This window comes from Mustela putorius, unplaced genomic scaffold (genome assembly GCF_011764305.1).
Source record: "Mustela putorius furo isolate JIRA1106 unplaced genomic scaffold, ASM1176430v1.1 tig00000196_pilon_pilon_pilon, whole genome shotgun sequence".
NCBI lineage: Eukaryota > Metazoa > Chordata > Mammalia > Carnivora > Mustelidae > Mustela > Mustela putorius.
This window is the reverse complement of record NW_025421310.1, coordinates 8,260,204-8,280,583: the sequence shown is the minus strand read 5'-3', so window position 1 is coordinate 8,280,583 and position 20,380 is coordinate 8,260,204. Positions and strand designations below refer to the sequence as shown.

Here is a 20,380-nt window from a genome sequence, read left to right as displayed (position 1 = left end):
GGGAAGACACTATAAGCAGAGAAGGCTGCCAACTACTGCCTGTAGTCACACCAAGCCCACAATAAAATAAAGCAAACTGAGTCAAAAGCACATTTTCCCATCTTACAGCATAAGTAACTGGAAATTCTTCCTGGAATTCAAGGGTGTCTTGACTGCACACTAACAAAGATCAAAACTGACAATCATATTGACACAAAGTAAGAATTTGAGCATACTGGACAATGTTTCATTATTAAAAATACTCAATAAAGGGGCGCCTGGGTGGCTTAGTGGGTTAAAGCCTCTGCCTTCGGCTCAGGTCATGATCCCAGGGTCCTGGGATTGAGCCCCACATCGGGCTCTCTGCTCCACAGGGAGCCTACTTCTTCCTCTCTCTCTCTCTGCTGGCCTCTCTGCCTACTTGTGATCTCTCTCTGTCAAGTAAATAAATAAAATATTTAAAAAAAATACTTAATGAAGTAGGAACAGAAGGAAACCACCTCACCCTAACAAAGGCATCTGTGTATGAAAAGCTGAAATCTAATATATTTAATAGTAGAGTGTAAGCTTCTCTTGTATGACCAGAAACAAGGTAATGGAGGGAATTCACCACTTTCAGTCAACACACTAATGGATATTCTAGTCTGAACAAACAGGCAAGAAAAATACAGAAATGGAATCAAAACTGGAAAAGAGAATGCAAATTTATCTGCTTACAGGTGGCATGATCTATTAAAAACCCTAAGGAATCCTTTTTGTTGTTGTTGTTGTTGTTGGTCATCACTAGTATTATTTATTTCTACTAATTTTTCTTACTAGACACCCTTTTTAATTTTTTTATGCTATAAGTGCTTAAGTTACTTTTTTCAAGTTTTTTTTCTCCCCTTTTTTTTTCTTAAAAGTAGGTTCCACACCTAGCATGGAGCTTATCCAGCTCACCCAGTCCTGAACCGAAGACCTAGAGATCAAGACCTAAGTTGAGATCAAAAGTCAGATGCTTAACTGACTGAGCCACTCAGGCACCCCACCCCGCTCACTTTTCTCCTTAACATTAGAAGACAAGGAACTAGAAAAAGAAACTTAGCTGAAATTCAGTAGAGGAAGGAAATAACAAAGAAATATCAGAAATAAACTACAGACTGCAATAAATAATAATATAACATTAAAATTAATATCCAGATTTCCAAAAAAAAAAAAAAAATCGAAATTTTAACTACATTAACTAAGAATAAAGGAGAGAAGTCTCAAAAACTCAAAATGAGAAATGGAACAGAAAACACAGTAGACAACTATGGAAATTATTATAGTGTGTTAATACACCACTATAAACAATTATATTCTAACAAATCCAGTAACTTAAAAAAACAAAACAAAACAAAAAAAACCCAGGTAATTCCTAAAAATACATAAAGTTACCAAGATTGAAATAGGAATCTTAAACCTAAGAAACAGGAGATCTGAGACCAATAACAAGAATGAAAGTTGAATGTGGGAAAAAAAAAAGCTCCCAGCACAGAAAAGCCCAGGACCACATACCTTCACTGGTTAATTCCATCAAACATTTAAAAAAAAAAAAAATTTAATGACAATCTTCATCGAAATCTTATGAAGAGCGGAATGGAGGGAAAACATTCAAAATCATTTCATGGGGCCCCACGCTACCCTGGTACCCAAGCAGGACAAACACAATACAAGACCAAGAAGGTCTAGCTTATTCCACACAGGTGTTCACTACTCTGGCTTGCTCCTGACATCCATTCGCATCGGAAATGTGTCCCCATCACAAGCATAGCTACTATCGGGCGCCACAGGACATCACTGCAGTACCATTTACAGAGTCTCCTCTGCTGCATCCTTTATCCCCGTGACTGCATCCCTAACCGAAAGCCCATACCTTCCACTCCCCTTCACCCTTCACCCCGTCTGCCTTTCACCCCTCTCCGTCCCACTCTGGTAAGCAGCAGTTTATTTGTTCGGTTTTGTAAGGCGTCTGTTCCTGCTTTTTTGGTTGTTTCTTGCCATTTATGACCACGTGGATAGACCTAGACTATGTGGTTAACTGAGACACATTGGCCAAAGACAGACAAATACCATGTGACTTTGCTTTCAGGTTCAGTCTACTAAACAAATAAGCAAACAAATAAAAGCAGAAACAGACCCATGAGTACACTCTTCATTCTGAGTAAGGTCCACGGATAATTCCAGGAGGTAGAAAAATTCCATGTTTCACACACTGTATAATGGAACAAGTTTGCCTGTAAGAATTTCCCAGTGGTGACAGAGGAATCCCAGATTAAAGTCTGGGGATCTTAGGGCTCACGACACGTCAGCTAGCTTAACCTTCCTGACCACACTAATTCCTCTCCTCGGCTGCCCATCCGCAGCTGATTCAGGGAGATGCTGCGCATGCCCCAGGTTTTCTCTCTCATCTGTGGGACCCTGAGCACAAGAAACCTCAGTATCTTGAAGGAGCAGACAGCGTACCTTCCTGAACCTTGCCATAGAAGGAGACAACTCTGTTTTCCTCGACAGTGAACAAATCCGTTCTCTACCCAAGGCCAAGAGATTATCACTGTATTCCAAAGCTTTTTAATATGCGTACATGAGAGGAAAGACAGTTAAGAATAAAAACTTTCAAAAAAATAAAAAGTAAAAACGTTCAATGCTTCTATCCTTAACACATGGAGAAACTTAAAACCACAGAATTAAAAACAAACAAACAAAAACAAAACAAAACAAAACAAACAAAAACAACCATAGAATTGTCTCCTGACAATATTCACCACTCAGATTGACCCCAGCTTGGATCCCACCTCATTTCACCATATGTACACCATCTTGTCGAACATTAATCTGATACGGGATCTGGGATAAAATCTATTCAATTTGGGTCACCTGGGTGGCTCAGTCAGTTTGGCGTCAGACTTTTGATTTGGGCGCACGTCATGATGTCAGGGTCATGGGGTCAGGTCCCTCAACAGACTCCGTGTTCAGTGCTCATCACAGTCTGCTTAAGATTCTCTCCCTCTCCCCGTCCCACCTCACACCACGTGCTTGCACTCTCTCTCTAAAAAAATAAAAGCTTTAAAAATTCTAAAAATCAGTTTACATCAGGAACGTTTTCCAAGGCTCTAACTGGCAGGATCCAATGCGGAAGAACTGGGTGAGGTAGGGCATCCACTTGGGCACTCCCCCTGTGGCTCCTGCGTTCAAGCAGGTAAACAAATCCCGGTACCCAGGAAGGTCTACCTTAATTTTCTGTGGTGAACTTCCTAAGGGAGGTGTGTGAAGAAGCACCTACATTGTGTGCAAGTGCACAATTTGCATGTCTCTGATGGGAGGGTTCTGTACGCCTAACCAAGGCAAAGCGAGTCCTGGAAAAACAGTGGAATCAAGGCTCATATCAATAATCAGGCTAAGAACTGGGAAACCCACAGAATTAGGGCAGAAGTGTTCACCAGCCATCAGCAGGGAATGGGATAATGAGCAATGCAGACATAGAAGATAGAGGGGATTTTGTAAAGTGAAACAGAGGTGATCACAATGACGGAGATAATTTGGATGGCTCTGAACGTAGATGAGGATCCGGAGGAAATGCAGATCTTCCTGACCTACTCTTTGTGCCTCGAGTGGGCAGAAATCGCGGGACCACGGATCCAGATCATGAGCTCACATTGTGATTTCAGGGAAAACAACAATGCTGAGTACCGCAAGGGTATGGTTTTGATAAGAAATCCACAACAGTAACCAAAATAGGTTTTTCTTCAAGATCTTTTGCTGCTCATTTGGCAGTGACATATAGAAGAAAATTTAAAAGTCAACGTACCTAGAAGTTCCTACTTTAACGTCCCCTCCAAACGCAGCACTAACATTAACGGTCTGGAATATAAAGACCCACACGCACCACAACCAACACACCCCCGGCCACTCTGTAAACATGCAGAGAAGCCTTCATCCAAAATCACAGCAGCAATCTGTCCGCCCACAAGCGGTCACTGTGGGTGGGACCCCTTTAGAGACAATGTCCAATGACTTGAGTATACTCATGCGTAAGACAGTAAAGTCTGTAGAACTTAGCCTACCCACAGTGAAGTAAGGAAAGAGATAATGGGAAACCAGCTATCAGTTTGCCAAGATTCCAGCTCCGGTCTACAAGTAGTAAATGATGGCTACTGCCAAGCCGCTGGAGGCCATGCTGCTATGGGAAACAGGAATGACCATTCATCAGAGCACAGAGGCGCATGGAAGATTCTGACATGAAAAGTGACATCCGATGTATGGTCCTGAGAGATTGCTATCACCAGAGATAGGAAAAGACAGAGAGGAATCACAGGAGAAGTCCGCTCCAAGACTGTGCAGCATTAATCCATGTGAAGTGATGACTAGTTAAAGCAAGTGAAAAGAAAGCACAATATAACATTTCCAGAACATACTGCAATTTGTCAGCCATGTGGGGAGAAAAAGAAAAATAACGGAAAAATTCAGTCACTACACAAACTAGAAAACACTGATTTTTAATACATGTCTGATCGATACTGTAAAGATAATTACATTTTTAGTATATATAGTATATATAGTATATGGGGTCTTAGTATATGAGAAAAAAAGTTTTTTTGAGAAAATTTCTAAAAATCAGAAAAACCACTAGCCATAAGGGTGAAATGACAACCTGGATTACATCAGAAACGTCCCTGTATCACAAGCCCAAGAAATAGAAGTAGAGTGAGAAGGAGACAAAGGACTCGTTCTCACTGTATATATAGAACCACAAAGCCAGAAGAAAAAGATACCGAAACAGAAAAAATAGTCACAGTAACTCACTAGACACTGTAAAAACCGCGACTTTGTGACATCATATAATAAACAGGAGCCCAATGTCAAAATCCAATAAATTACCATGTTTTGGAAAGTATGTGGATAAGATAGAAATCCCATCCACTCCTGGTGGATGTGAAAATTGGCACAAGGGAGTGCATGTTCCACTAAAAGACAAATTACAGATTTTACATGCCCGGAAGTATTCTTGACAGAGCTTCTCTGAGAACCAACCGTCCCCCCGGCCAGTGGCAGAATAACATAATGAACCGATATTCACACAAGGGAATCAGATCGATCTGTTCTCATGCGTCATGCATGTCATGTGCAGGAATGCAAATCGACACACACACAGGTAGAAGGAAGAAAGCCAAATATCAGGGATCCCAGAGCCTGATCACGTTTACAGGAAGTATGCAATGAGAAGAGCAACCTCTTGCCCTACTTGTAAAGAGGGCTGAGCTGTGGGGACAGCGCCTGAGGAGCTGGGGGGGGGCAGTGAGAGGACAAGTAATATTGTTCCTCGACCTCAATGGCTTATGGAGATGTGATCAGCTCGTGAAATACCCTGGAGCTGTTCGGTTATGTTCTGTAGGTGTGACTTGACTTTAAAAAGATACTCAATATGGGGCTCCTGTCTGGCTCAGTCATGGAACATGCAGCTCCGGATCCGAGGGCTGTGAGTTCAAGCCCTGTGTTGGGGTAGACAGAGGCTGCTAGGAAATGGGGTCTTAAAAAAAAAAAAAATGACGTGCTAATCTTAAAAATAAATAAAAATAAAATAGAAATTTTTTAAATGCTCAAAAGCAAAGAAATAGACATATGTGAAAAGACCAGTGTCATAGAGTACATATACTGACAAGGTCAAATTCAATGTAGGAAGGGCTAGATTTTCAAAGCAAATTTAATCTCTAACTAAAGCAATATGGTTTACAATGAGTATACAACGTTGACAGAAAAAGAGGGAAATGTAGAATTTTTTCTTTTTTTCTTTTTTTTTTAAGATTTTGTTTATATATTTGACAGAGAGAGATCAAAAGCAGGCAGAGGGGAACGCCTGGGTGGCTCAGTTGGTTAAGCAGCTGCCTTCGGCTCAGGTCATGATCCCAGCGTCCTGGGATCGAGTCCCACATCGGGCTCCTTGCTCCGCAGGGAGCCTGCTTCTCCCTCTGACTCTGCCTTCCACTCTGTCTGCCTGTGCTCGCTCTCACTCTCTCTCTCTTACAAATAAATAAATAAAATCTTTAAAAAAAAAAAAAAAAAAAAAAAAAGCAGGCAGAGAGACAGGCAGAAGAGGAGGGGGAAGCAGGCCCCTGCTGATCAGAGAGCCCATGGCAAAGCTCGATCTCAGGACCCTGGGATCATGACCTGAGCTGAAGGCAGAGGTTTTAGCCCACTGAGCCACTCAGGCACCCCTTGTATTATTTTCTTCAAATGTATATAGGAGGGGCACCTTGGTGACTCAGTGGACGCAAGCCCCACATCCGGCTCTCTGCTCAGCAGGGAGCCTGCTTCCTCCTCTCTCTGTCTGCCTCTCTGCCTACTTGTGATCTCTATCAAATAAATAAATAAAATCTTTTTAAAAAAATGCATATAGGAAAACACAAGAAAGAAATTAAAAAAAAAAAAATGGGGAGGGTGTTAGGAAAAACATGACAATGTGGTATATCCAAACCCTAACATCTCCACGGACGTATTAAAACATAAAGAAACCAAATGTTCCTGATAACACCAAACTTTGCTTCATTATATTCCACTAGAATTTCCCTAGAGGCAGAACTAAACCATGAGGATGAAACTGAAAAATAGAAAACACAACAATCCCGGCAGTGATAACCAAGCAACGGGCAAAGCGCAGAAGAAATCTTACCGAATACTCTTTCACACTACAGGAGTTTATCACTGTTGCTAGGAGGGTTGTTTTCCAAGATCTAAATGTACATGATTCCATCTACAGCCATACCATCCCGAACATACCCGATCTCGCTCAAATGTACTTGATTTCAATAATCCATTTCATGGAAAGCATCATCTATGCTTGTGTGTGTACTTGAACACACATATGTAAACACACACATTTCTTTTTCACCCATGAAACGTAACAAATATTTACCACAGAGGGTTGACATCACATTTAGAATTTTTATCTTCATTTTTAAATGTCTAACTTTCAGAAATATTTCATGGCTTGATTAATTCAACTTGATATTTGAAGTTGTTTGAATGATTACTTTCAGCAAGGACTAGGTGACTTTCCAAAATTAACAAACGTCAGAAAATATGCATGTTTAAAAAATGGATTTGGAGGGACGCCTGGGTGGCTCAGTTGGTTAAGCATCTGCCTTCGGCTCAGGTCATGATCCCAGAGTCCTGGGATGGAGCCCCGCATCGGGCTCCCTGCTCAGCTCTCTGCCTGCAGCTTCCTCTGCTTACTGCCTTCCCTCACTGACCAATAGACAAAATCTTTAAAAAAAAAAAAAAAAAAAAAAAGAGGGGCGCCTGGGTGGCTCAGTGGTTTAAGCCTCTGCCTTCAGCTCAGGTCATGATCTCAGGGTCCTGGGATCGAGCCCTGCATCAGGCTCTCTGCTCAGCGGGGAGCCTGCTTCCCCCCACCCTCTCTCTGCCTGCCTCTCTGCCTACTTGTGCTCTCTATCAAATAAATAAATAAATAAATCTTAAAAAAAAAAAAAAAAGATTTGGGTCCTTGGGTTCAAAGACATCATTCTGCCAATATGACCGACTTAAGGTGGGGTTTTCCCCTAATTGTTTTATTTATTTATTTATTTATTTATTTTTAAAGATTTTATTTATTCATTTGACACAGAGAGACACAGAGACAGAGGGAACACAAGCGGGGGAGTGGGAGAGGGAGAAGCAGGCTCCCTGCTGAGCAGGGAGTCCGACACAGGGCTCAATCCCAGACCTGAGCTAAAGGCAGACAAAACACTTAAGGACTGAGTCACCCAGGTGCCCCTTCCCCCAATTGTTTTATATCCTTGATCACTTTTGGCAGTAAGATTTCCTTACAGGTAATCGTCCCAGTTTGGTTATGTCCATCGTGACATCCTTCCTGTCCTTCAGCCCCCACCGAATCAGCTTCCCAGTCAGTCGTTAAGTACAAATACTCAGGGCCAGTGCTTCCACATCTTTCCATATCCTTCCATGTAATGAATCTTTCTCTTTCCCAACAAGCTTAAGGTGTTATGGAAAGACACAACTAACAGATTTAAAATAAGCTATCTCACTTACTGAACTCATACCATATATGTTAAAAGGCTAATGTGCAAAATTAATACCCATTCTAGGGCAGCAAGTGACAATAATAGACTAAATTATCTTTTAGAATGTTCCAGAAGCCAGTTAGGAGAATACAACAGGCCCCGGCAGGTAGGAAGGAAGAAGAGGCACGTCGAAGAGACAAGGAGACTTTGCGACACTTGCCCACAACCAGGGCTCACCCTCCCTGACTCTCCACCGCAACACTGTGAGAGAACTCTCAACTCTCCTCAGGAGAGAACAATGAGTTGTCTATATAGTCATGATTCTTTCCAGCTGCCTGAGGGACTTGTTTCTGTCATGCACCACATGGGACCCAGAGGGAATGAGAGCCCCTCTGGATGCAGTGTGGGGGACGGTTCAGACCAACAGTGAGCCTTTGTGCAAACACTGGAGAGAAGATAGAGCTGCAGACAGACAGAGAGAGGAAGGCATCATGCACTCCGAAGCGGTAACCCCACTGCCTTAAACTGGGAAATGACAAAAATTCAGACAAGACAAAGGCTCAGAACATGCGTGACAGGCCCCAGAATTACTATTATTTGTGTACTCCTAAAGAAAGCAAGTCCATAATTCTGGGCCCACAGTCTATTTTTTTAAATTCCCAAATATCAGTGCTAGTTCACACAGCATCAGAGAAACAGAAATATGTGTTCCAATCAGAGGAATGAAATACATCTCCGAAACTGGCCCTACGTTAGTAAGAATTATTAATTGCCAACAAACAAACAATGAATTGCCTGACAAAGAATTCTAATGATCATCATAGAGCTGCCCATGGAGGTAGAAGAGAAAACGGTAAATTAGTGGCATCAGGAAAACTACACATGACCCAAATGCAAACCCAAAGAGACAGCAAGTGTAACAATAAGGAACGAAAAACCGGGGGCTGAAGAGTTCCGTCACTGGATTTGAAAGCACGCTAAGAATCAGCAACGACTTGATCAAGTAGAAAAAGAATCCGACCACGTAAAAACCCCAGTTTTAAATTCTATGTTGACAGAAGCAAGGACATATGTGGGAAAGGACGGAGTCTAAGGAACTCATGGGACACCAACAGGTGGTCCATGTGTACACTAAGGGGACCCCAGAAGGAAAGAGTGACGTATGTGGAAAAAAGATACAACTTCATGCTCGGTAAATTCTACACAAGACAAATCAAGACGAACATAGCGATACGTTAAAATTAACTTATCAAAAATCACAGGTGTGGGGCACCAGGGCAGCTAGGTCAGTTAATACCTGCCTTTGGCTCAGGTCAGAATGCCAGGATCCTGGGACAGAGCCCTTGTAAGGATCCCTGCTCTGTGGGGAGCCTGCTTCCCCCTCTGCCTGCTGCTCCCCTGCATTGTTTGTGCTAGGGAGTGTGCTCTTTCCGTTAAATAAATGAAATCTTAAAAAAAAAAAAAAAAATTCAGACACATTCTGAGGAAAGTAAAAGAAAAACCTAATGATTAATTTTCCATAAAGTAAAATTACATTTACTCATTTTTTTTAGTATCAGATTTTATAGGCACCTGGTGGCTTAGTCGGTTAAGCAGCTGCTTTCAGCTCAAATCATGATCCCAGAGTCCTAGGATTGAGCCCCACATCGAGCCTTACAGCGGGCTCCTTCTCAGCAGGGAGCCTGCTTCTCCCTCTGCCTGCCACTCCCCCTGCTTGTGTTCAGGCTTGCTCTCTGTCCAAAACAAAACAAAACAAAACAACAAACAAAAAAACAACGGGGGTAGGGATATTACTAATTATCTACCTCACTTCTTACAAAGGACATGCCCATGTCATACTAGGACTTTTAATCTAAAAATTGAGAGAGGAGGAGCACCTGGGTGGCTCAGGCATTAAGCATCTGCCTTCGGCTCGGGTCATGATCCCAGGATTCTGGGATCGAGCCCCGAACTGGGCTCCCTGCTCAGCGGGAAGCCTGCTTCCCCTTCTCCGATTCTCCCTGCTTGTGTTCCCTCTCTGGCTGTGTCTGTCTCTGTCAAATAAATTTTAAAAAACCAAAAAACAACAAAAAAACCTTTAAAAACAAGAGATGAATTTCCTATATAACTATTAAGTGAAAACAAACACGACAAAGTCAAAAGAAATTCCTATCATACAAGACAAAATTATAAAATAATCCAATTACTAAGAAATAAGGTAAGAACTGAGAATTTATTGTATGATGCGAGTTCTGAGGTCTAAATGTCCTAGTTCTCCTGTGGCATTAATTTAGGTAGGAATTCTAAGATACAAATAGATACACCACATTATTTCACCACTGAGGAATGGAAAACAGTGATAATTTCTAATTTCAGTTCATACGAACAGAAATTAACCTCTGAAGTGAAATAAGGGATTTACTTTTTTTATTTTAGGGCGGTGCGATGTTAGCAGATCAAATTACTGAGTCTCAATTTTGTACAATTAAGATTAAACCTGCCATCACACTGGAAAGCATAAAACAGAAAACATGGGATGCCTGTCTCCGGTGTTGCCGGAATTTCTGCCCCAAACCCCAATAGGCCTGCAACCACCCTGACAATGCTTTTCACAGGAGGCAAACAGAACGTACAAGGGGCTTAACATAGAGTTCCTCGGAAATAGGACTTCCCAGGGCCCTGACAGCAATGGAGAAGCTCTCAGATTATGGAGGCCCTCCCGCTCCAAGGGGAGTCTCCTGGCCCTCCCTGTGGACGTGATGGACTATCACTGGAGCTGAATCAGAATCCCTAGAGAATGTGAGAGCTTGATAATGGTGCAGATATCTCTTTGTGAGAAGGAGAAAACCATAACTAGGCTTCTCAAGATTATTTCCATTCAGGGTGAGCTACTCAAACCACATTTCAAGGTCACTGTCCTCCACATGTGGGCCTCACCTCTGTCATCTGCTCCATTCATTCCCACCTACCTGGGTGGAAGGCTACCGTCTTCTTTCTCTCGAGATTCCAAGGTTCCTTCTTTTGCTCCAAAAAGGAGACCAGGTCTGGCTTTGACACAATGAGACCTGATTATTAGAAAAAAGGAATGAACATGAGCACTGCTGGAGATTTTCAATCTAGTATTGTGCTCAGTAGAGAAGAAAAGACATTTGTAACATCTAGAAAATGACTTCCCAAATGCTACTGATCAACAGCCCCTTTAGAAGACACAGGTGGGGGTGCCCCGGTGGTTCGGTCGGTTGGCCGTTTGGTTCAGGTCATGATCCCACAATACTGGGATCTAGTCCCACATCAGGCTCCCTGGTCAGTGGGAAGTCTGCTTCCCCTTGGCCCCCTCCCCTGCTCATGTTCCCTCTCTCCATTGCTCGCTCTGTCAAATAAATAAATAAAAATCTTAAAACAAAACAAAACGAAAACAAAGGAAAGAACAAAACCCTAAGTGGGGTTTGGGAAACCTGAAGGAGTCATCCTCACCCAGGAAGAGGAGGTGTCCGTAGTTCTCCAACATCACATCCCTGTACAGTTGCCGCTGAGTGTGGGTCAGGCGTCCCCACTCCTCCAGGGAGAATTCTACGGCCACATCCCTGAATGTCAGCAGTCCCTGTAATAAATACCACAGTCACCAAGTGGCCATTAACACAGTTCACGATGGTCCGTCCCTAAGTTGAAAGAGGGAGTCAGTGCCACCAACGAGACCAACACTTGACCTTTCCTGCTTACCTGCTTGTTCCCTGTGATGACTGTCCTACATTTTACTTAACCTCTTCTTTCCACCTTATCTTTTACTTTATTCAAACCCCCAGGCAGTGTCCTAGGGAAACAAACTATGCAACACCGGTTACTAACTGCCCTGAGGAAGACCTTGGGTCAGCCCACTTTGACCTTAAGCCTTCCCCTCCTACACACCTAAGCAAACCGACCAAAGAGTAATCCAAGGAGTGATCTTAATCTCATGATAATATGAAATCTCCACCCAGGGAGGAGTACAAAGCTCATTTACATAACGTAGAGAAGGTTTTCTTGAGGCTCTTGGGCCACCTAATGCCCAGCTCTACACAAGATAAGACCACTTTCTGAACATCTGCCCGAAACCCAAATAATATGAAATCCTTCCTTCTGCTTCTCTGGGTGTCTGCTTTGGAAGTTATTCCCTCTGATCTTTTTTTTTAAAGATTTTATTTATTTATTTGACAGACAGACATCACAAGCAGGCAGAGAGGCAGGCAGAGAGAGAGGAGGAAGCAGGCTCCCCGCTGAGCAGAGAGCCCAATGCGGGGCTCCATCCCAGGACCCCAAGATCATGACCTGAGCCCAAGGCAGAGGCTTAACCCACGAAGCCACCCAGGTGCCCCACTCCGATCTCTTTACGTGCTGCAAATCTGCGTTAACAATCCCACCTGCTGTAGTTTCCATCTGTGATTCCCCAAGGAGTGAACTCCTTTTCTCTGTGTCGTTATCAGAACTGCTTCTGGCTTAGGTGAGTTTCCTCCTCTATGCATCAGGGAATTTTTAACACAGTAATATGCTCTAATGTGTTCTCTACGTTTGATGTAAGAGGATGGCATATGATCCGGAAAACCATTATAAATATTGTGTATTTATCCAAGATAATTTGTAAAATGAAGGTGTCAACAGAGACCCAACAAGTTACTTAGTACTGTATTATGTCATACATTATAGAGTGTGCCTTTTTCTTTTCCTTTTAGAGATCTTATTTATTTATTTGAGAGAAAGAGACTGCAAGCTGGGTGAGAGGGGCAGAGAGAGAGGGAGAAGCAGGGTCCCCGCTGAGCAGGGAGCCCAACATGGAGTCCAGGACCCTGAGATCATGACCTGAGCTGAAGGCAGACACTCACCTGACTGACCCACCCTGGCGCCCCTAGTTGTGTCTCCTTCTTAGGTGGAATGTTTTTGTTTTTGTTTTTGTTTTAAAGATTTTATTTATTTATTTGATAGAGAACACAAGTAGGCAGAGAGGCAGGCAGAGAGACCGAGAAGCAGGCTCTGCACTGAGCAGAGAGCCCGATGCGGGGCTAGATCCCAGGACCCTGGGATCATGACCTGGGCTGAAGGCAGAGGCTTTAACCCGCTGAACCACCCAGGCACCCCAGGTGGAATGTTTTTGTGGGTTACAAATGTACTGATTAAAAAGTGAATCAGAATTTCACAACAGTGCACTGGAGATCTGGTTAAAATGCAGATTCTGTTCAGGAGTTCTGGGGTTAAACGGGAGTCTGCATTTCTAAAAAAAGCAGTAGCCTGTAGGCCCCAGTAAACATTCTTTAATAACAAAGAGGTAGAACTCCAAGGCAAGAATTCTTGGAGGACAGGGAACTGAATGGGTTTTATCACAATTACAGGTTCTATTGGAATGACAAGAGAGCCAAAGCCAATCCTTTCTCAGCACGTTTCCTCTCTTTACTGGAGAGCATCTAACAGTTTTTCATAAATTCACAGAAAATATATAATATTACTCTAAGACAGCAAACACATTTTTCTATTATTATGAGAATATTTTGTCAAACACCCAGTAACATGGACGGGATCAAGTTTTCACACTGGCTGACCCAGAGTGGATCTAGAACGACAGCAGGTCAACATACAGGGAGAAACTTAAAGCAGTGTTCACCGCAGGTGTCAACCCTGAGAAGAGTGATGAAAACATGAAGAGATCCACACACATCTGACCTACCATGTCACATTTGTGCACACATCATACATTCCGAAAGTAGTTATACACACACTGGAAGTGACAGAGTGCAGAACTGTCATGGTGACTAATTTAAGAAACATTTTCAATGACATGACACTTACAAAGCTCTTTGTGGATAATGCTGCGTCTGTCTTTAAATCACACTATCAACACAAACATCTTGAATTCTATAAATAAAAGAGCTATTATTTCTGAGTCTACTATGATGAGGGCTAGAAGCAGAAAAAAGTTCACCGTTAGCCAGAAGACTGGCCGAGAATCCACCTAGTTCCGGTAAGGACCAAATAAGGGCTGCCTGCTGTGTTTTTTGTTGTTTAAGATTTATTTATTTATTTACTTGACAGAGAAAGAGATAGAGAGAGAGAGAGAGAGATATCAAAAGTAGCCAGAGAGGTAGGCAGAGAGAGGGGGAAGCAGGTCCCCCCCTGAGTAGAGAGCCCGATGCCGGGCTCCATCCCAGGACCCTGAGATCATGACCTGAGCCAAAGGCAGAGGCTTAACCCACTGAGCCACCCAGGCGCCTTGTGGCTGCTGTGTTCTTAAAGGTCTTGTGATGGCCTGTACCTCTCACTGATAGTTAATATCAAACTGAATAAGCACCAGAGAAATCCTGCAAACAACTTCTACTTTTACAAGTAGAAATTCAAAGAAACATTTAGGATCTGATACTCCCCACATACCCCCCACCCCCTGCCTTGCACATGTCACAGGGAGCTACCAGCTTTCTGTAGGCTGCAGTGCATCTTTTTCTGCCCACAGGTCCTGTCCGCTTGCTACTTAAGTAAAATGACCAACTGGAGCCTTTAAGGGTCCCAAGAATTCCTTCTTGACTGTTGAGCTCAATGACCCCACAGCATCGCATTTCATGGAAATCTTTCGTTTCCATCATCACTTGTGCTCTATTATTATTTCAGGATTTTAAGACATCAAACTTGTTAATTATGCAATTCTTGTTTTCTTTTTCCGAAAATACAAAGAAATAAACAGAAGAGTATGTTTGTGACAGGAGCGTGGAGTAAAATAAAAACCTATGGGATAGAGCTCGGACTGATACAGAACCTCCAGTCCCGGAAGTTACTGTGTCTAGTACACCAAAGTACGAGACTTCATGGTCCAGCGGAAACTGATGTGATGTGGGCCAGGAACCTACAGTCCAGAAACAATTACTGAGATAGTTTCAGTGCAAAATCTGTTTGTTATTCAGTAGGCTCTGTGCCAGGATGGAGCCGAGAGTGGAGAAATTTGAACTCAGGACCCTGAGATCACGAGCTAACATGAGATCAGGAGTCGGACTTATCCACTGAGCCATTAAGATGCCCTGTTTTTAGTAAGGTTTGATGACAGGGCCTGTAGGCAGAAAGAGCCCCAGAGGGGCGCCCGGGTGGCTCAGTGGGTTAAAGCCTCTGCCTTCCCGCTCAGGTCCTGATCCCAAGGTACCGGGATGGAGCCCCACTTCCAGCTCTCTGCTCAGCAAGGAGCCTGCTTCCTCCTCTCTCTCTCTCTCTCTACCTGCCTCTCTGCCTACTTGTGATCTCTGTCAAATAAATAAATAAAAATCTAAAAAAAAAAAAAAAGCAATCAAGCAAGCAAGCAGCAGTGTGATTGTGAGGAACCACTGCCAGTACACTTTCAAGTTAGTGAGGGTAGAGGCGAAGGAAATTTAAAAGGGATTTTCATGTTAGGCTAAAAAGGACTTCCAGGAGCCCAGAGGTCTGGCTCTTGTCAAGTTAAGGTTGCATTTTGGCTCTAGAGGCAAGTAGTAAGGAAATTTCACTTCTTTTGTCTTTGCTCTCAACAGAAACTACAAGCAAAAAGAAATTCAGGAGAGAGTCTCCAGTTTAAATGGGATGGTTTCCGCACACTGCTCCATAAATCCATCGCAGACCCTTACGAGTGATAAGGGAGGGAAATATGAACAATATAGGGGAGAAATGGGCCAGAGAGCACGAAGCCGATAAAATCAACATTAGCTGTAAGAAAACAGATTGATGTCAGTGCCTAATCAAGTGGGACACAAAAGGGCAGAAGAAAAGGTATTAAATGTCCTTACTACCTACAGCCCACTGACAAGTCCTCCGAAACAGGCAGAGTGACATTCCTCTAGGAACTCAACCGCCAGGATGTTGACACTTTGCTAAGGGCAAAAGGCTAAATCTTAGCCCAACCCCCAAGACCCTGCACGCCTATTTTAACATATAAAAGTTGCTTTGGAAACTTCCTTTATCTCTAAGCACACCCCCCCCCACTTAGTACTGTTGGCAATCATCCCCCCCAAGCTTATGACCTACTGATATACATCTGAAGAGTGTCATAACTTGGCTTTTATTAGACAATAATGACCTTTTCCTCACAACAGCCAGTCCCCTCAAGGTCCTGGAAACCGGGCTTCCAAAATTCCTTAGAGACTTACGCTATCTCTAACCCCCTCCCAACTTGATAATGGGCCACTCCTCCTGACCCCAGCACAGACCTTTCCACCCCCAGGGCCCTGTCCCCCTGCTTTAATAAAACCACCTTTTTGCACCAAAGATCGGTCAAGAATTGTTTCTTAGCCATTGGCTTCGAACCCTAATGTCTTTTCTACATCACTAAGGCACACCAAAGGGCCTATTATAACTGCTGTGTTCCACCGGCCCCCAAACTGTATCAGAATACAGACCGAATTATGAGAACACTGCTGATTTACAGAAACTCCGATCAGGCATAGTTTCCACATCCTGTAGTACCCAGTATTTTTAAAATAGAATACACTGTAAAGAGGATGAGTCCCCCTTTTTTTTCCAGAACATTCAGACGTAGTCTGGTTCTCATATTCATCCTGTTTATTTGTGCATTTTTAATACTAGTCTACACAGAGCTTGAGAAAGCAACCCGTTTGGCCCTAAATGGGAACAGGTTCCTTCTCTGTTGTCCCAGGACCGACCCCACCAGCAAGAGGAATCTTGGACTCAACACTTTCCCCTGTGAAACTATCACAGGGGGATAGGTTTGGGTGTATTTGCAGGACTTTAATTCAAAGTGACAACTGTTGGGGGCGCCTGGGTGGCTCAGTGGGTTAAGCCTCTGCCGTCTGCTGGGGTCATGATCTCGGCCCCGGGATCCAGCCCAGCATCATGCTCCCTGTTCCGCAGGCAGTAGGCTTCTCCCTCTCCCCTTTCCCTCTACCTTGCACTCTCTCTCTCAAATAAATAAAATCTTATTAAAAACAAAAACAAAACAGGTCCGGGAAAGTGGGGTAGGCACACGGGGGGCTGGGAGTGCCTGGGTTCCAGCGGGCGGTGGGAGCGGGAGGCTGAAGGGGAGACCGGGAAGGATGGGGCAGGGGGGCCCAAGCAAGGAGCTGCGGAGCTGGAGCGCGAGACCCCGGCGGCGGGCCCACTACTGGCTCCCACGCGGTCCTTTGTTCCTCCCAGGGCGACGTCCCGCTCTCCCCCCGGAGCCGCTGGGCCCGCGGAGGCCGCCGCGCGAGGCCTAGCGCCCGGGACTCGCCTCCCCGCCGCCCCCGCCCGCACCGAGGGCAGCGGCCGACTCCCCGCCGCGCCGGGGGCGAGTACCTGGTGCACTAGGGCTGCCGGCGGCGAGGCCTGGTGTGCGCGGGCGCGCGGGCCACGCTCAGGGTCGCCACGGTCCAGCGGCACACTGGGCAGGTGCATCCCTCCTCCTCGGACTCCGCGCCCGAGGAGCGCCAGACCATCCTGGAAGCCCCGGACGCGGCGGCTGCGGCCGGGAGGGCTGCGGGCGGCGGGCCGGGCGCCGCGGAGGGTTGGCGGGGCGGGCGGGGCGGCTCCGCCCTCCGTTCTCCGCTCGGCCGGCCCTCGGCCTGGACACCTCGCCTCCCGGGGCCCGGCCGCCGCCGCCGCTGTCCCCCGGCGGGCCGGGCGGAGATGGGGACCAAGTGGGGTCGCCGGTGCCGCTTGGCGCCCCGCAGGCCCCGCGGATCCGGAGCCCCGGCCCTCCCCGCGCGGGGCCCCACGTTTCCCGAGAGGTCAGCACGCGTGTGCACCGAGGCCTGCCAGGCCGGGGCGGGGGTGCACCCGTCGGTACCGGGGCCCCAAGGCCCGGGGGAGGGCGCGAAGGCCGCGCCGACCCGGTCCCGGCCCTCGGGTTGGGGGCGGCTGCTGCCCGGTCCTCATTGGTTTTCCGGCCACTCGGAGGCCGGGACTGCTCCCGCGGAGGGCGGGGCGGCGGGGCTCGGGGGCCCGGGCGGGAAGGCGGCCTGCAGGCCGGGCCCCGCAGCAGCGCCAGCCTCCGGGGCGGACTCTGGGGACCGCTCGCGCCTCCCGGGACCCCGATCGTGGAAGGCGATTAGCACTTTTCTCCCCTGCTCCTCTCCGGAGACCTCCGTTTCCCCCAACCCAGGCAGGCGCGCTCCTGCTCTCTCGTCCCTATCCCTGGGGTCCTGGCAGTTGACATTCTATTCCCGCCCCTCCCTGTCCCCCTCCGGACGCGGTGGACGTGCCTCCGAGTCTCAGTCCCCAAGGCCCATCCCTTCTGTTCCCCGCGCAGCGCCAGGCCCTGTGGGGCCGGAGCGGGGCCCCACGATCCCCCAGGCCGGTCCGAGTGGGACGTGCGGATTTATTCTCCTGTGGAGAACGGAAGGCCCCGAGATCAGGGCCTTTTTGAGCTTTGGATTTTATTTTGAAACTGTATTTAATGCTTTTCTATGGAAGGGGGGGGGGGGGGGGAGAGAGGGTCCCAGGCATCCTTCTGCGCAAAGGACTCAAAATCCCTGTATCAGAGATGAAGTGTGAGGCGGGGGAGGAAGGATCTAAAGGAGGAAAGCGTGAGGACAGAGAGGGCGTGGGAGTCCCCAAACATCCCGCACTAACGTGGGACTCTCCGGGCCTCTCTTCGAGAGTCTCTGGGCCCCAGTGCCTGCCCTTCACAGGGCCAGGCCCGTTCCTTTGGTCTCAAAGCCTCAGAGAGTGGGGAGGCGGGCCTTGAGGGCAAGGCCTGGAGGCAGAGGGGTCCGGGCACCTGGGGCCAGGGGCTGCCTCTGTGGGAAGGAAAGCAGACAGCTAAGAGGAAGCCCTTTCTCACCCCAGCACCCCCAGACCAGAGCTCAAGGTTCAAGTGCCTCAGGCCCGGTCCCCTCTATTCTTCCTGATTGCGAACTGGATTTTATTGCATTTTTTGTAATTCAAGGTTGGAGTCCCACAACCTTGGAGATCTACCATTCCCTCCCCCTTGAGCCCTTCCACGGATAGGTGGTGTCGTGGGAAAATGACTCGATCTCGCACAGCCCGGTAGGAACAGTACAAACTACAATAAAAAAGCTCAACTCCCGATTCAGTGTTGTTTGCCCTACACCCCACGGCCCCCCAATCTCTGGTCAGTTATGAAGATGCCAGTTCCCAGGGCGCCTGGGTGGCTCAGTGGGTTAAAGTCTCTGCTTTTGGCTGAGGTCAAGATCTCAGGATCCTGGGATCTAGCCCCACATCGGGCTCTCTGCTCCGCAGAAGCCTGCTTCCTCCTCTCTCTGCCTGTCTCTCTGCCTACTTGTGATCTTTGTCTGTCGAATAAATAAAATCTTAAAAAAAAAAAAAAAAAGATGTCGGTTCCCATGGGGCCTGCCCAAGGATGGAACTGCTGGGTGCCACAGGCCCTTAGAGCACAATCCCAGCTCCCGGGTTGAGGGTGGGGGGATGACAAAAACCTGCCCGCCTCCCTGGGATCCCCGTCCTACAGGGCAGCTCTGGCTGCCGCAGGCTTCAGCTCCAGAGTTCGGGCAGCAGCCTCCTCCCTCAGAAGTCCAGGAGCAGGGCTGACCGGCGAACCCATCCCTTGGCCTCCCCAGGAAGGCAGGGGCTCTGGCTGGCTGTTTCTATTCGGGTGTCCCAGGAACTCAGGAAATACTGCATCAGGGGTCCGTTGGCTGAGAAGTGAATTCCCAGCATTTAAACCTCTAGGGGTTTTCAATCAGTGTTAAAAGCTTGAGAACAGGGATTATGTACAACACCGGGCGGGGCACTACCATTCTTTTATCTTCCTTCATGCATGTCCTTTTCCGGCCCAGAAGGAGTATTTTGCCACTTTGGCTCTTCTACCTGTTCCCAAACAGGATGTAGTCAGGGGAGACCTATCATGGTCCCGCAGGCCCACTGCCTGGACCAAAGTTTAAGTAAGCCAGGAGAGAGCTGGTCTGGAAAGGCTTTTCCTCTGGACAGGCAGGGACAAAGGCCTGGGGAACACAGGAATGAGGGTCTTCATTGAAGCAGCAGCCCCAAGCACTCTAGGGTGTTCTCAAAGTGTGGCCATCGGACCAGTAGCATCACATCAGGAACCTACTACAAATGGAAATCCTTGAGCCCCGTCTCCCTGCATTAGAAACTGGGGCAGCACCCAGCAATCTTTGGATAAGCCCTCCAAAGATCTCCAAGCAGAGGTGGGCTCAGAGCTACCATGGGGGATTCCTGCTTTGACTGTCCCTAAGTTCTCTTGGATTGGGGGTCAGGGGGCTGGGTGGTCCTCCCCTCCCTGTGCCTCCTCCTTGCCTTGGGCATCTGACATGAACAGATGAAGATTCTTCATGCATCTGTTGTTAATGGTATGCTTGCTGTGATGGCCAATATGTAAACGTGACTCTGAATCCATATTTATAGGCCATGTGACAGACACTACTTGAACATCTATATGTGTATTTACGAAATTGTTTGCTTCCATTATTTTTTCT

General features: G+C 46.6%; 1 protein-coding gene across 5 annotated transcripts in view; it reads right to left on the bottom strand.

Annotated features, from left to right (window-relative positions):
• The window catches only part of LOC106003440 (putative protein ZNF720), an 83,848-nt gene extending 66,048 nt beyond the window's left edge, over positions 1-17,800 (bottom strand). For 2 of the 5 annotated variants that reach the window (XM_045077452.1, XM_045077451.1), the window contains exons 1-3: positions 17,262-17,800; positions 11,469-11,595; positions 10,964-11,059 (exon numbers count right to left, since the gene is read on the bottom strand). In XM_045077452.1, the coding sequence (XP_044933387.1) occupies positions 10,964-11,059; positions 11,469-11,595; positions 17,262-17,360 (322 nt within the window). In that variant the 5' untranslated portion in view covers positions 17,361-17,800. The remainder of the gene's footprint in view (positions 1-10,963; positions 11,060-11,468; positions 11,596-17,261) is intronic. The other 3 variants (XM_045077450.1, XM_045077449.1, XM_045077448.1) reach the window with 3 other exon arrangements.
• Between the last annotated feature and the right edge of the window lie 2,580 nt (positions 17,801-20,380).